This window comes from Lepidochelys kempii, chromosome 11 (assembly GCF_965140265.1).
Source record: "Lepidochelys kempii isolate rLepKem1 chromosome 11, rLepKem1.hap2, whole genome shotgun sequence".
Lineage (NCBI taxonomy): Eukaryota > Metazoa > Chordata > Testudines > Cheloniidae > Lepidochelys > Lepidochelys kempii.
The window spans coordinates 36,590,995-36,607,903 of NC_133266.1; the positions used below are offsets into that span (position 1 = coordinate 36,590,995).

The 16,909-nt window shown below is 38.9% G+C and overlaps 1 protein-coding gene across 8 annotated transcripts in view; it reads right to left on the reverse strand.

Moving 5' to 3' along the window:
• The window catches only part of LOC140895606 (sodium channel protein type 1 subunit alpha), a 181,912-nt gene that overhangs the window by 39,440 nt on the left and 125,563 nt on the right, over positions 1-16,909 (reverse strand). For all 8 annotated transcript variants that reach the window (XM_073305722.1, XM_073305718.1, XM_073305720.1 and 5 more), the window contains 3 exons: positions 11,151-11,305; positions 10,054-10,227; positions 2,251-2,373 (listed from right to left, as the gene is read on the reverse strand). In XM_073305722.1, the coding sequence (XP_073161823.1) occupies positions 2,251-2,373; positions 10,054-10,227; positions 11,151-11,305 (452 nt within the window). The remainder of the gene's footprint in view (positions 1-2,250; positions 2,374-10,053; positions 10,228-11,150; positions 11,306-16,909) is intronic.

Here is a 16,909-nt window from a genome sequence, read left to right on the forward strand (position 1 = left end):
TTCATGAAAGCTACATACAAACACATGCGTTATTATTACCTAAACCAATTAGACAAAGCAACGTATATTTGATTTTCTACATTTAAAATACTATATGAATTCAGAACTAGTGCAAGAGCATTATGTCACAAAGAGTAATAAAAAGCTTAACATAAAAGCAAGGGGTATATTCAAGTCTTAGTTTGCAGGTAGTTATCATTAATCTACATGCATTGAAATGTGAACATAACCCTAAATCTGTGACTGAGATTTAATTTAAATGAAAGCAATTCTTTACTTTGCCTTCCAGCATCTGGGTGGAGTTAGTTTTTTTGAAGTTCATTGTTTTGAAGTATTAAACACTTCTCAGAATACAATGCAAAAGAATCCTATTTCAGATGTTCTTATTCTGGCAAAACTCATTCCTGTGCACAGGGTAGCACACTCTATGGAACACTTAAGACCTATATTTTACCTAAATGGCTCATAGGCCTTGTGTTGGCCCTCTGCACAAGGAATAATATTTTCAATAGAGAATAACAAAGTTAATCTATAACCAGATTATATAAAAATATTAGTGAGCTGTGAAATGTATACATCAGAACCAACAGAACGGACTGAATTCATTAGGATTTTACTGACTTGGTAAAAGGTTGAAAAAGCACTTTTTGTTGAAATTTTCACACTTTCCCAATTCACTAAAACAGAAAACAGGGCATTACTAAAAATAGGATCATAATCTAAACTAGATTTCTGATGTCAGATTCTTCTTTAAATTGGCACAGTTCCACTGAAATCAATGAGAATCTGAGAATCTGACTCCTGATTTTTTAAAATTTGTCAACAGTCTCTTATTCACAAAGGCTTTGTGGAATACATTTAATTCTTTTCCAGGAAATACTCTGCATCTTTTTGAAGGTGGTGAAAAACCTTAAAACTAAAAAGACACTTGCTGAATCAAAAATCAGCCAGTTTTGCCACAGCTCATTGTAGGTATAAGCAATGCAAGAAAGCAAAGAGGTTTAATTTCTCCCCCCAAATTTACAATTTCCTGCAAGCAGACAAAACAAACACTGCAGTACTTGACCCAGCTCTTAGCCTATTACATGTTGCTAATTTATCAATTCACAAATTTATAATTTTAAGGACTTTATTAAATTAAGACATGGTCATCTGAAACTGAAATTCATGAATCTAGTCATGTTTTAGTTAATAGTTGTGGGGTTTTTTGAAGTCTGAAGTAAAGATATGTAATGTGATACAATTTGAGGAACTCAATTCTAACCATCTGAATTTGATTTCATGATACTAGTGTGGAGTTATATCTAAACATTATTCAGACAGTACATTGCAAACTGTTTATTTTACTAGATTATATCTGATTTTGACATTATCAGAAAGCTGCTTCCTCTTATGTTTCCATGAAATGGAAAAATCATTCTCTTAAAATTAAATAGATTTCAATGACATGCACATTGGACTAGTTTATATTCAGCAGCTGTAAGGAATAGAAAATAGTAGACAAAGGAAACGCTAAGTAAAAAGAGACCATTTCTTGTATGAGACGGAGAACAGTGATTCTAACTTACTCAGAATAGGAACTAAATATAATGTGTTTAGTACTGAATAACAGGATTCTTCCTGGAGTCAGCTGAATAGTTACTATACAATAAATGATTATCTAATCAAGAAAAATAATCCAAAAATAATTCATATTTTTCTCATGTGTCCATCAGCCACTGACAGAAATAGATGTAAAACTACTAACTGGGCCAAATTCAACCCTGGTGCGATCGAGTGAACTTCAACAGAGTTACAACAAAGCTGAATTTGGAGCTTTATTTTTAATGAAAATACAAAGATCTGAATTTGTAACACGGAAGGTACTTTTTTAAACTGGTGCCAAATCAGATTCTTGTACAAACCTTGTGGTATGTTTATCAGCACCAAATTGTTCAAAATCCACTCATCTTTAACTCATTTTTAGAAAATCCGTTAAGAGTTAATATATTTATTTCTCTGATTATTTCTGTATCCTTAAAGAAAAAGTCCTGAGATTGGCTAGAAAGTAAAGTAACTGGAATGAACACAACTAAAGTATGATATTGCATATGGATTTAGGTGAACTGATAAAGCCTTTTGCTTATCACTTCGATACTCAGTAGATAAGAGGATAGTACAGCCTTTCTGCATGGATTTGTCATTCCTTATTCTGCATGCATTGTTTCTTTTTATGCATGCATTATTTCAGGTTCTTTCATTTTGTCTTACCCTCATCCCTTCAAATCGTGACAAGGCTCTCAGAGGTCTCAAAGCTCTTAGTGTCCTAAGAGACTTAATGGCACCAAGTTCCGAGTAACCTAATGCATTCGCTGTTAAGCTAACCAAGGAGACCTACATAAAAAATAGAAAAGCAAAAATTACTCATTTTGTACATACTACTATACATCCCATAGATGTGTGTTACAGCCTTCTCAAGAAGAATCTAAGTTAGAGCACTTTCTTCAGAAATACTTCTGCAGCCTGGAGAATATCTTTTAAATTAAGGAAAGAAGTAGGAGAAAAAGGAAGGAGTAGCATAAAGGAAAAATAGGGGGAAATGCCATAAGATACCCATTAATGAATACTGGCTGATACAAGGAAGCATAAATACTTTGTATTCTCATATCTTGTTGGTGATGCACTAAGATCTGAAGGAAAACAAAAATTCTCACACAGAAAAAAACCCTACAAAGGAAATTAAAGTGAACCTATTATTAATTGTCAGTATAGGTACTGATCTTACTCTTACACATTAAAATTTGATAACATTCTTAGAGCCATTATAGTGTTATAATGGCCATTTGATTGTATTTGAGAGCCACAGTCAACAGAGAAATGATAGAAATCTGTTAGGAATTAACAATATTATTGATCAACAGCTGATGAAGCAAGAATGATCCTCTGTAAATTGGTATGAAAGATCAGTCCCACAGCTGATTCACTTCTTTGCACTGACCATTCATTCTCCTTGACTTGCTCACTTTCCATGCTCTATCGGTTGAAATGATCATGGCTTACATGCTCTAAAGTAGAGAGAAGAGATGCTAAAAGAGTACTTGAACAATGATGATATAAAGCTCTCAAAAATTAAAGGACTCTTAAAGAAGTCCAATAAGGCAACAGATGGAGGAAAGAGATCTTTATTATATATGTTGAAAATCCAGTTTTATCTTCCAAAGCTTTAGACTTTTCTGTAGTAGTCTTGACCCAGCTTGCACTCCCAAGCCCTGGGAGAAGAGACGGAAATGATGTGCTGACTGACAGGGTCTGCAATACCGAGATGGTGGTAGCACTGGGAGAGAGTCCAGGGAGCAATGCAGAGTCCTGGTCCTGTGTGGGGAGCCTGCCACTTGCCTGGTATAGCAGTGAGGGGAGCCATGAGCAGTGGCAGATTGTTGAGGACTTGTTCCTGTGTGCTACTGGGTTCCTGGAACAGACCCCTAAATTCTGGAGGTGGTGGGCACCAGGAGATTGGGATGCGGCCCCCCTGGGGGCAATCGTGGTCCCTCTTTTCAATGCTGGGTGCTTGTGGTGGCAATGGTAGATTGTTTGTACTGGAAGATATGAACTGATTGGGGAATGTTTTGGGGGGGAGATTTGAAGTGGTTGTACCTAGAATAAGATCATAGCAAAAGGTTCTAGTCTGAGAGAGTGGTCTGAGGGCAGAAGGAGCTGGGCTGAATTACCTAAATTTACTAGCAATGGTTAAAACACATCAGTAAGCCCACAAAACTTGATGATGCGGTACCTCTGCCTTCACCATAAGTGCTCCCATCCGTTCCCTTGCTCACTCTAAAATTATGGATTTTATATCCCCCTTTCTAGCGAAGAGGATGGATTTGTGGGGGGGTCAGATACTATCTTCTAAGGAACCGGAGATTCATGACCACCATGTGGTCTGAGCCTTTTGGATTTTTGTTCTAACTCATATTCAAAGACTGATATGGAAGCTGCCCGAATCAAAGCCAGGTCAGTTTCCCCAGAATAATGATTTAGATGGACTTTTGAACTCTCTTTTGAAATCTACCACTAGATTGTCAGATCTTTTTCATGCATCTGCAGAATCAAATGCAAACTTTTCATCACACGCTGCCCCTGGTAGTGAACAATGTATAAGGCTGGGAAAGCTTATTGGTAAAATATTTACCGACATTTCTGAAATCAAAAAATCTTAATTGATTTCAAGATCATGCTGGGGGGGCCGATGGCAGATACAGCAAGATTTTAAATATACTAAAGAAAATTGTTTAACAGTTTGTGTGTTTTCAGTAGCTGGAAAGCTGAATAGTGGGCTTGATCTCCCTCCTGCACATAATCAGTGCAGTGGTTCTGAGTTAGGAGTTTTGGGTAATGGTATTGAAATAGTATTTTATTCCTGTATCCCCTTCTGCCATACCCCTTTCCAGGCATGTGTCCTGTGAGCCCCTGCTCATGATTCTAGATATTCATTCTTGCCCGGATAAAAGCTCCTCATTGTCTGAAGACGAACTTGATGAACAATCAACAGACACATGGTCTTCTTTCTCAGGGCAACTCTCAACACCATCATCTACTACACTGTTAGCACAAATCATTTTTACAAGGTCGGAAACAGAATATTGTGCTCATTGTTCGTCATCTTGAATTGTGCAACACAAAAAATCCCCTTAAGAGTCTCCTGAGTCTGCAGTGTTTGGAGCACAATAACTAGACAGAAAATCATCTTAAGAGTGTTAGACAAAGATACCCAGCAACAGTCCACTCTGTTGAGGATACCTAACAATCCCACATTTGAAGGAACCAGCATCCTTGGAGTACCTTCTACCGTAGGATGACTGTATGCAGCAACCATTGTCACTGCAAGGCATTATCAATTAGCATATGCACAGTCCTAAAACAGCCTAGTTGGATGGTCATTAGTTCATGAGTTATCATAACACATATGCTCATGGGGTATAACATTACCCCACAAATGCATTATCAGTTAGCATATACAAATGACATTTATGTAAAAAATCCCAGCTTGCTTGGTGAGGAAGTCATACTTACCACTATTAGAATACAAGATACTCTCACTAGAAGCAAACTTGTACATAGAACTAAAAACCCAGGATAACAGTGCAACACATCTGGGGTACATTTTTACCCAAGATACAAAATTTTTTCAATCTAAAATTAATTTTTTTTGCTGAATTATGTGTATGTGCTAGGTGACAATGAGCCTCAGATATTGAATGTTTTATATTTTTAGGAAAGCATGTTAACATCTTTTCTGTTCTATTCCAGTGAAGTCAGTGCAAAACTTCCATTTACTTCAATGGAGCTAGGACTTCACCCACAATGATCATAACCAACTTTATTAAAAATATCACGTTGTGCAGATTCAAAAAAATGCCAAAAAGCAGGAATGGGAGGTAGAATATTTCCTTCTATATTGCAGCAACACGGCTTCAGTGTTCTCCAGTATCTCATTTTACTCTGAGTAAGGAATGCATCAAGAAGGCTTTCATTTTCCCACAGCACTAATTAAGGATTTTGGACAAATTCAAGAGGAGATCTAGGATTTCACAATCTATTATACTGTAAAATGTAGCCCCTTCATATATTGTAACTTCATGCCCAATCCACTTAGCAGCTGTACACATCCTAAGCAATTACTTCCTAGCTCTTGGAATTTGGTGGATGTGCTATCATCATCCAAAGGTTTTGATGCTACTCAATGGTCAGTAGGTGTGTTAAAGAGCATTTCAGACTGCATTTTCCTTTCCCCTGTGATGTATATACATTATAAATGATTGAATCACTAGTCTGCACTTAGAATAAAGTGATGCAATTAAATGGTCATGTAACAGCAATTATATCAAATCAAAGTTGAAATATTAAAATATTAGCAAATGCAAATTCTAACCAATCAACTTGCACAAGATCAGAAAATAGGAAAAAGCATAAAGACAGAAGCAAAATACAACTAAATAATAATAAGAACTGGTTACTTACCTAACCTTACATTAGCTGTGGCTCTTCAAGGCATGTTGTCCATATATATATATGCTACTCTACTTGCGTCCCTTGCGTCCCTTGTGTCTATATGCGTCCCTTGTGTTTGAGATCAGAATCTTTTGCCCAGCAGTGTCCTGGGGCTATACATTCACCGTGAGTGTCCTCATGCCCTGTGTTGAGGGCATAAAGGGGAAACAGCCCCAACCACCACTCTGTTCCTTCACCAGTACCGAATCCAGAGGTTAAAGGACTTCATGGTAGTATGGAAGGAAGGTGCGTCATGGAATACGTATTGACAGCATACCTCAAAGAACCACAGTTAGTGTAAGGTAAGTAACAGTTTCTTTTTCTTTGAGTGTTTGTGCATATATATTCTACTCTTGATGACTCACAAGCAATGATGCGATATAAGGGAGGAGGAGACACTGGAGGGATCTAAACTGGATAACTCATAACAGGATTTAAGGCAGGTAGACATAATTTAGAAAGCTTCTGGGTTGATATAGCCTAGGCCTTCAATCTGTCTGCAAATGCAACAAAGAGTCTTGGGGAAACTCAAAATGGCTTGGTTCTATCCAGTTAGAATGATAATGCCCTAAGGACATCCAGAGTATCTTGTCTTGCCTCTTCCTGATTAGAATGTGGTTTCTGGAAGAAAACTGGTATATGGATCATTTGGTTCATGTGAAAACCTGTTACTACCTTAGATAAGAAGTTGGGATGGGACCTAAGGGTATCTTTGTCCCTATGGAATACTGCATCTGGAGGGTCTGCCATAAGAACTTGTATTCCCCCTAGTCTTTGGGCTAATGTAATTGCAACTAAGAAAGCTGCCTTCTGAGACAAATGAAATAGGGAGCAAGTTGTCATGTGCTCAAAGGGAGCCTGTCAGGACAACATTAAGATCCGAGAACAGAGGAGGCCCTTTACCCGAGGGGAAAAAACATGTATAAAGCCCTTTGGGAATCTGATCACAGTTGGGTGGGAGACTGTGTAGTTCTGGATGGGAGGGAGATATGCAGAGATGTCTGCCAAGGGCACTCAAAAAGAGACACAGAAAATCCTGAGCTCTTTAAAGACAGCAAATGTCCAGAATAGTTGGGATCTGGGAGTCTGTATAGAATAACTGAGGCTGTTCAGCCCAAATCATAAACCTTTTCTACTTGGCAACATAAACTATTCTGGTAGAATAATTTTTACTTTGGATCAAGATAATTTGGACATCAGAAGAACACGATTTCTCTATCTCTGACAACCAACCAGTAACCAGGCTGTGAGGTGGAGTGAGATCGGATCCTAATGGAGAATGCCCCTGAGATATTAAATCTGACAGGAGAGGTAAGGGTTTTGGTGGAAGAAACAATTTATCTTTCAGTGTCATTCTCAGTTGTTGTCTGTTTCTTTCATTAGCTGCTGTAACTACCAATGAGCCAAATATTGGATAAGTGAACAGGTTACTCAAAGCTGGTGGATGGGACCTGGTACCTCTTACCTGTCTCCTTAAAGGTCAGTGTTACTGATGCTAGGGTCCGTCAGATAAACTTTACTGGCTCTAATAAGGCTTCATCAATAGATAATGCCAGACAACCATGTAAAGAGGTATAGAGTATGTTTAAATGTCTTTGGAACTCTCTTCTACCATTATCACTGGGATTTCTAGAGAAACAGCTATACATCTGAGTAACTCTTGAAAGTTCCTGTAATCATCTGGGTGACATGGTACTGTACAGATGGAACAACTGCCTTGTCCAGGGATGAGGAAGATATAACAGCTGGTATGGTTTGTTTCTCCATTTAAGAGTGCTTCTCTTAAGACAGTTCTAGTGATTCAGGCTAATGAATTGCCACCTGAGACAAGTATCTGGGAGGACTCAAGGGAGGAGGTTGTCACCCTAGGAAGCTGTACCGATGAAGGTTGTCTCATGTCGTATGAGCCCCAAAGGGTTCAATAGGGCCATGACTATTATATAGATAAGGACCTGGGGGGTTAGGGAGGAGGGTGCTAAGACATGCGCCTGTTTAGATAACCCCTATCTGACTGGGTTATGTAGGAAGCTCTCAATCCTCTTTCTGATTTATAAGGGGCTCTTGTGGAATATATTGGGGATCCATCATGATTTTTGTTGGGAATCACATGAGGAGAAGGAACATTTCTTATCCAGAAGAGGGTCTACCCTATCTGGGGTACCTGAATGCATCACAGCCATGTTAGCTGGTTCTGCAGAGGCAGTTGGTACCACAATAGCAGTCATAGTTAGTTTCATGGGGGGGGGGAGAATATTTAGTACAATAGAAAGCAGTGGAGACACATAGGGCATGTCTACACTGCCCTTCAATTCGGACTAAGGGAGTGTGAATAGCAGTGTGCACTGAAGTCCTGCACTGTAACTCCCCCACCTGGACACTGAAAACAGGACAGTTTAGACATGCCCACAGATTCACACATTGAAAGGAACCACTGTGATAATCTATTCAGAACTTCTGTATAATACCGGCCATGGACTTCCCTGAATTAATTCCTCAGTCTCCTCCATCATTTGCAGATCTTCTGGTACAGCAAAGATCCTCAGTATAGAGAGTGATGATGCCATAAACCTTGGTGTGGAAGTGGGCGTCACTGGGGTGGATGGTGCCAAAATGAATAGTCCCAAACTAGCCAGCATCAAGATGAGCAGTACTGTAAAAACTGATGCCAAAGGGATTGACGCTAAAGTGAGCAGACCTGGGGCAGAAATTGGTACCATTGACTCAGTACTCAGCCTAATCAGTCTTGATCCTTGAGGCTGTGCCAAGGATGTTGTATGTACTGGGTTCCCTCAGTGCTCCAGTACATGATTCGGGCCATGAAGATCCCCTCAAATGGAAACGAGGTGGTGACTTATTTTCATTGGGATTTCCCATGTGAATATGTTCTTATTTTTCCAGAGAAGCAATGCTCCTTTTTTCTCTGAGGATCACTCAGTCCTACGTCAATCAGTAGTCATGGCAGTCTTAGAAGATGGGGTTCGGGAGACAGCTGCTGACCCACCATGGTCTAAACTACCTGCATGAAGCAGTCTAACAAGAATACCTTAAGGGGCTCTTCTTGTCCCTCTTGAGTCCCTTTGGAATAGGACTTACAAATAGAGCATTTATTGGGGATATGACTCTTCCTGAGGTAGAAAAGGCATTTAGGTCATCATTCTGTTCTTAAATCCTGGGAATTTAGGCTCAGACATGGCTAAGTCATGGTACTGAGAAAATTCTTCTCTTGTCAAAAATACAACAAAATTGTTCACTATGAACAAATTACCAATGGGCAAGCTATCCTAGCACATTAAACCTATACACTTTATCAAATACAAATATTTATACAAAATTTTAGGAAAAAGGTGCAAGAGTTTGCGGACACTGAGGAGTTTCATTTTGCAACCCTATTCAGTAATAAGTAACTGAGTGGCAGAAGCTGCTGCTCCATCTTTTATGCCATTGGTCAGATGCACAAGGACATTTAGGGCAAGTCTACACTACCGCACTACATCAGCAAAGCTGCACCGCTGTAGCGTGTCTGGTGAAGATGCGCTATACCGACGGGAGAGCACTGCCTAGTTGGCATAATTACTCCAGCACCGTGAGAGGTGGAAACTATGTCAGCGGGAGAGCGTCTCTCACTGACATAGTGTGGTGTGGATACTGCTTAAGTCAATGTAACTTAAAATGCTTGGGGGAGGTGTCTTTTTCACATCCCTGAATGATGCAAGTTACATTGACTTAAGCGGTAATGTAGACGAGCCCAGAGGGTGCATGCACAGTCCCAACTGACATTACTGGCCAGCTGATTCCGATCTTGGTAACATGGAACACACATGTACCGAGAGTGGAATATATCTGGACAGCTTTGAAGAACTCAGGATTCTGGTCAAATCTTGAGTTCCTATGTGACTTTTAAAGAATTTTTGCCTACAATACTTTGGCATGACTAATATCAAGAGTATAAATATTTTGTTAATGAGTTCTATAAAAAGGAGAAAGTAAGAGAAATATAAACAAATACTTAGAAAATATATCACATACATCAACAATTAGGAAGTCCAGCCAACACCAAGCATTAGTGAAGTATGTTTGATAGCCATATGCCACCCACTTGAGCAGCATTTCCAGAATGAAGATGTACGTGAAGACCTTGTCAGCATATTCCAGCATGGTTTTGATAGTCTTGCGCTGCTCTATATATATGTCTTCAAAAGCCTAAAAACAAAAATATTCAAATGTGTTTAGGGTTCAGTAATGTTATAGTGTGTAGTTTAGGTTGCAAAGTTAAAGAAAATAAAACAAATATTCTCTCCCTAAATACAAAGTCGGGGGGCCTTAGCTTTCTTCTACTTTTCTTTCTCAGATAAAAATCAGGGTTGTGTACTGAGTTAACTGTGGAAATGTATTTGTCCATAGGTAAATCATATAGAATGCAGCCTATTAGGTTTCATTCTTATCTGTTGATTTATCTATCTATGGTCTTTATATGGCCCTGATTACTACAGTGTCTGATTGCCTCACAGTCATTAATGAATTTATCTTCATAATACCCCTTTGAGGTAGGGAAGCGCTATTATCTATTATCCCCATTTTTCAGATGGGGAAACTAAGACACAAAAAGACTATGGGCTAGATCTTTAAAGATATTTAGCACAAACTGGGGGTGAAAGCAAGCCCAAATAAATCATACATTAATTATGTTTTTCTTTCTCCATATATTGCACTATGTTTGCAACTCGATGGTCCCCAGCCCACCTGCCTCAGTAATACCTTCTTGAACTCCCTAGTCCAAACACTGAATGATGACTGTACCTATGTGGATATGCTGTGGAAAGCAGACTCCTTTTGCCTCCTTTTCACGTTCACAGCGTTAACACTAGTGTGACCATCATTTGGCCCTCACTGTTTAAAGATAACACATTTGTTTTTTTATCTGATGAAGTAAGCTGTAGTTCACGAAAGCTTATGATCAAATAAATTTGTTAGTCTCTAAGGTGCCACAAGTCCTCCTTTCCTTTTTGCGGATACAGACTAACATGGCTGCTACTCTGAAACCTGTGCTAAAAACTGTTTTTGCTAAACCACATTTTAAAATATTTTCCCACAGAAACATTGCACTTATTTCATGTTTCACTCACCAGAGCACCACTACTAAGGAGAATCATGAAGACAATGAAAGTCTCAAACCAGTTGTGTTCAACTATCTTGAAGCAGGTTTTCCTAAGATTCCACCATTGTTTTCCTCTCCCCTCTTCTAAGCTGACTTGACAGCACTTGAACCTTCGTACACAGCCTGTAAAACAACATACATTTTGAGAAGGCAAAATAGAGAAGTGATGCTTAAGGAGATAATGTCTGATTATTTATTTGACTAGTGGTACAGCCATTATATTTCCATGTACTTTATGGCTATAAGAAAATCTAAACTCTGATAAATACACTTTCAAAGCCCATTTTTCAAGAAGTAAAATTAAATGTGGTTAATAAGACAACTGGTATTTAAAATCAAATGAAAGAATGGGAAAGTGCAGTAACTCCTTGCTTAATGCTGTAGTTATGTTCCTGAAAAATGCTACTTTAAGCGAAATGATGTTAAGCAAATCCAATTTCCCCATAAGAATTAATGTAAATCGGGGGGTGGGAGGTTAGGTTCCAGGGAAAATTTTTTTGCCAGAGAAAAGACATATATCACACACACACACACACACAAAGTTTTAAACAAACAATTTAATACTATACACAGCAATGATGATTGTGAAGCTTGGTTGAGGTGGTGAAGTCAGAGGGTGGAAGAGGGTGGGATATTTCCCAGGGAATGTCTTACTGCTAAATGATGAATTAGCACTCAGCTGAGTCCTCAAGGGTTAACACATTGTTGTTAATGTAGTCTCACACTCTACAAGGCAGCAGGAATGGAGAGAGGGGAGACAGCATGACAGAGACACACACCATGTGTGTGAGAGAGACATGCATTGCCCCTTTAAGTACACTGACCCCACTCTAAGTACACTTCCTTTTTACATAGATCAGCAAGTTGAGACAGCAGCTGCTGCCAGCAAGCTCCCTCTGTCCTGAGGGCCTGTCGTGTCCCCAGCCTGCTCTGTGGAGATGGCCCGATGGGGTAAAGGAGCGGGGGGTGCAGGGGGACACCCTACATTAACACCCCTCTTTTCCTCTTACACAGCAAGCAGGAGGCTCCCGGGAACAGCTCCAAGGCAGAGGGCAGGAGCAGCACAGAGCAGAGGGGGGAGGGACAGCTGAACTGCCCGGCAATTGATAGCCTGCTAGGCAGCTGCCCAGGGAGCGGGGAGCCGATGGGAGGGTGAGGCGGGGGGGATTTGCGCTGCCGGTGCATCCTGGTTCCAAGCCCCCACTAGCTAGCTCCAATGGGCTGCTCTTTCTGCAAGCAGTGGACAAAGCAGGCGGCTGCTGAACAATGTTATAAGGGAGCATTGTGCAACTTTAAACGAGCATGTTCTCTAATTGATCAGCAACATAACAATGAAACAAAGTTAACCGGGACAACTTTAAGTGAGGAGTTACTGTATGTCTAGTTTACTGAGAGCTGACTGTGTGCTCAGTACTATACAAACAAATGAAGACATGGTCCCTCCCACAAGGAATTTAGAAGCCAAATTCAATACAGTTATTACAAATATACAGTCAAACTTCAAGCAGGTTTATATTTTTAATGCACTTATGTGTGGACATAAGTTATTGTAATACATTATTTACATTCCAGTAGCACTTAGATGTTCTAGTGAGGATCAGGGACAAATGTAAGACATGATCTATGTCCTGAAGAGCTCACAATGTGGTCTGGTGAGTTAATGCTGATAAGGTACTGGAGGAAGTTCATTTTAAGGAAGGACTGAAAGAAGAGAGGGATGATGAGCAGTTTACAAGAAGAAGGGAGGAAGTTCCAGGTACATGAAATGGCATGGAAGAAGTTACAGTGATGAAAGAGGAAGAAAGATAAAAATGGTACTTTTGTATGTTGCCTTAAGAGACCTTTACATAGTGGGAGGAGGATTAGAAGGAAATGAAAGCAAAGACGTAGGCAGGGACAGATTTGTTCAGTGCCTTCAAGATGACAAGTCTGAACTGAATAAAAAAGCACAGAGAAAGCCAGTGAAAGGAGTGGAAGAGGATAGTCAGAGAGGTGGAACAGAATGTATTTTGAGCACAATCTAGGATAGAGAGGCCAAAGAAAAGTTTGCAGTACTTGAGATAAGAAATTAGCAGGGAATAGACAAGAATTTTAGTGGTGCCAATTAAAAGGAAAAAAAAGATTGATTTTAGAGATTCTGTAAAGAAGGAAATGATAGCTTTCCTACATCAGGACCATAACAACTTTCATCCTCTGGTCTCCAAATTAAGACTATGGTTTCTGCAGTTTGTAAGCAAATATTTGAAAACAGTCTATTAATGGTAAAATCCTGTACAAATCCACCACATTTCAATACTGAATTCAGGAACTGATTTTCCTTTTTTCTTTTTAAAAAAAAATCCATGAAAAGTTCTTGTTCTTTAATCAGATAATAACTGTATACTTGTGGTGTTGATTGCCAATGATCCAAATCAAAAAATCCTAATCCCTTAACTGGAGTGTAAGGAGAATGGAGATTTATCTCCTCTTTACCATAACTTTAAAAAAATTCTTGACTAAAATTCAAAAACAGAATTCAGAAATGCATCATGAATTCCATATACCAATGTGCAATATGATTAAAGATGACCAAGTTAGGGCCAGATTCTGCCACCTTAATCATGCTAAGAGAAACCTTACTACATGAGAAGTTTCACTGAAATCAATGTTACCGATTCCAATAAGGTACTATTACAGTGTGCATAAGGGTAGAAGGTTGGGTCCCTAATTTGACCAAATAACCATAAAATCAGCAAGTTGCTAGAAAAATAAAAACTTACAAACTTCCAGCAATAACTGCACAGTGATTTATTCAATGAATTAATTATATTTGGCAGTTTCACCCTATTTGTATATGTCACTAAGTTGCCTTTCAATTTGGTAGTATTGCTACCTCTCTCCCAAAGAGAGGCCATTGACTGGGATAAGCAGGGAATTACAAGTTAGGAATGAAGTACACAGAAAGAGCTATGTCACTAAATCTTGCATATCAACTATTTGTGCTGGCTTAAGTAGATCCTGTTAGTCCCTCATTTTCACAACATTAAACTCACTCACACATTTTAAAAGTTGAATGAAGTGTTTAAAATGTGTTCACAATCCTTGTAGTTCTATTTATGTTCTTAGAAAAGAATGTTTCACAAGGAACATATTCATCAGTTGTAAAAAAAAAACAAAAAAAACCTCCTTTTATAGCGCAGTTAATCTCCTGCAACCTACTGTGATAACATCTTTCTTGTTTTTTTCTCTTGTACAACACTTTGTCTGAGAGGAATGCTACATAATGCTTCAAGCAGAAAAGAAAATGGATTGCTTTGCAGGCATTTTGCGTGACTAGCTACTTCTAGTCAAAGATACAATGAACAGCAACTAAAAAACCTTTGTAAGCATTAGCTTTTATTACAGAAGAGCTCATAAGATCAAATGTAATAATCAAAATATAAAATGCCTTAGGTTATGTATCTAAGACTAAGTGTATCTATGAAATGTAACTGTACTGTCTAGAAGACTTTCATAATTAATCTATTTTACCAGTTTTGATGAAGATTAGCATAGACAGTTTTATTTAAAGGTGGGAATGAATATTTTTAGTGGTTAAACCACAGGAGTGAAAGTCAAAAATTGTAGGTTCTAGTCTAAACACTGCCACTGATTTGCTATATGATCTCGTGTAAGTAATTTAGTCTTAGATTTTCAAAAGTGACTTCTATATTATGAGTACCCAACTTTAGACAGCTAAGGCCTTATTCTTAGTCCTGTTGAGTACATGCAGCTCCCACTGATTTTCTCCATTAATTTTATTCATTAATCTTTCTGGCCTGGAAATTTTACAGTTGTCAGCTTTTAAAACTAAAATGGGCCAAATGCACTGATGACACGGATAGGTACAACTCAGTTGACTGCAATGGAGTTGCATCCCCTTATGTGCGTGTTAATTTTTACCCAGTAATCACACAATGGGCTGAACCAGATGCACTAAATGGATTCCATTAATCTTAACTCGTCTGGTGATCCAAAACCTTTTAGCAACTTTGGGGGCACACAAAAAGTAGGATTCCTCAGGAAGTATCAGAGTTCCCCTCCATGATGGACCAGTCTGTGGTGAGTTGGTGAAGGAATGGTTGTCCTCTGCTCAGTCCCCATAACAACTTAGGGTAACGTGTCCCATCAGTGATGCAACTTTTGTAGCCCCTGAGATATGAGCTAGCCACTGATTTTCCACCTTTGGCAAGAGTTCTTTGCAGTTATGATGCATTTTTGCCAAGAAGCTTACTCTAAATTGGAGCAGAGTGCCAAGAAGTAAAGGAATCCTGGTAAAGTCAGGTAGAAGAGAGGATCTTATCACTATGCATAAATTGATGGCACCTCTTGCCTGGGACCCAGTTTTCTCTCAAGGAAAGGGTTTAATGGTGAATTTGTATTTAAGAGTCTATATCCTATTGTGGGGTGTTCCAGTTGGAAGTAGAAATAGTATCAGGTATTCTGATGCAATCATGTCTATTTACAAGGAAAATACAAAGTCTTTTTTCTCCAAATGCTGAAGGAAACAATAACAAAAGGAGAAGTTTCTTAGTTTATAGCTTGTTAGCCAAGAGATCCAAAAAGCGCTCTCTCTCTAGTCTTACAGACTATTGCTTGGCTTTCCTGCTTTTTTGCCTCTTCCTCTCTCTTTTCTTGTCTGTTCTCAGGTTGTGTGTTCTCTCACATCTCCCTGCTTCCTCCGCACCCCCCATCACAATACTCAGCAGAATCCTCCACCCACATGACGCTAGCTTCTGGGCAGCTTCTAGGCCTTGTTTTAGGTGTGTCCCCTTAACTGTCTCTTACAATTATCTTAAATGAAGACGGTGTTTCACACATCAGTTTGAACAAAGTTTGACTCAGCCCATAACACTATTTATTTCAAGGCCCATAAAGTGTCCAGTGGAGTTGGGCATGAAAGGCCATGAGTGGAACGGGGTACCAGACTGGACTGTCTTTTTCTGCCAGGTAGCAGGTGAAGAGAGTTTCTTCTCCTTTTGACAATTTGTTTAAATAAAGGCTCAGCCAGCATTTAAACCAAGATGGAGTTTTGTGGAGTTTTTTTATTTACCAGTGACTGAGTAGCAGTTACTGTGATACTAAGGTTATGTCTACACTACAGACCTTACAGCAGCACAGCTGTACTTCTGCCGATGCGCTGCTGTAAGGTCTCCTGTGTACGTGGTAGAGTTCTCCCGCCAGTATAATTAAACCATCCTTAACGAGTGGTGGTAGCTATGTTGGCAGAAGACACAGCGCTGTCTACACCAGCACTTTTGTTGGTGAAACTTTTGTCAGTCGGGGTGTTTTTTTCCCACTATCCTGACTGACAAAAGTTTTCGCAACAAAAATGCTAGTGTAGACAAAATCTTATTCGCCTTTCTAATTGTCTCAGAGAGCTAGCTATGAAAAGTGCTGAATAAGTGCTAAGTGTTAACAACACCTAATTAGGACAGTTTCCAATTTTTAAATACTACTCCAGTTGGTGCTAATTCAGAACCCTCAGAAAAAACAAACAGATTTCTTCTATTTTTGAGAATAATGGCAATTTGCTTATATGATTTTTCCCAATTCTTTGTTATCTGAAAATCGTTATAAATCCACATCAGCAGTATACAGATTATAATTATCTTCAGTGTATATTATGTACTGAATATACCATTGCTAAAATTCATGATTTTTTAGTGTTTATGTTTGACAAAATAGCAAATATTTCAAGCCATAAAT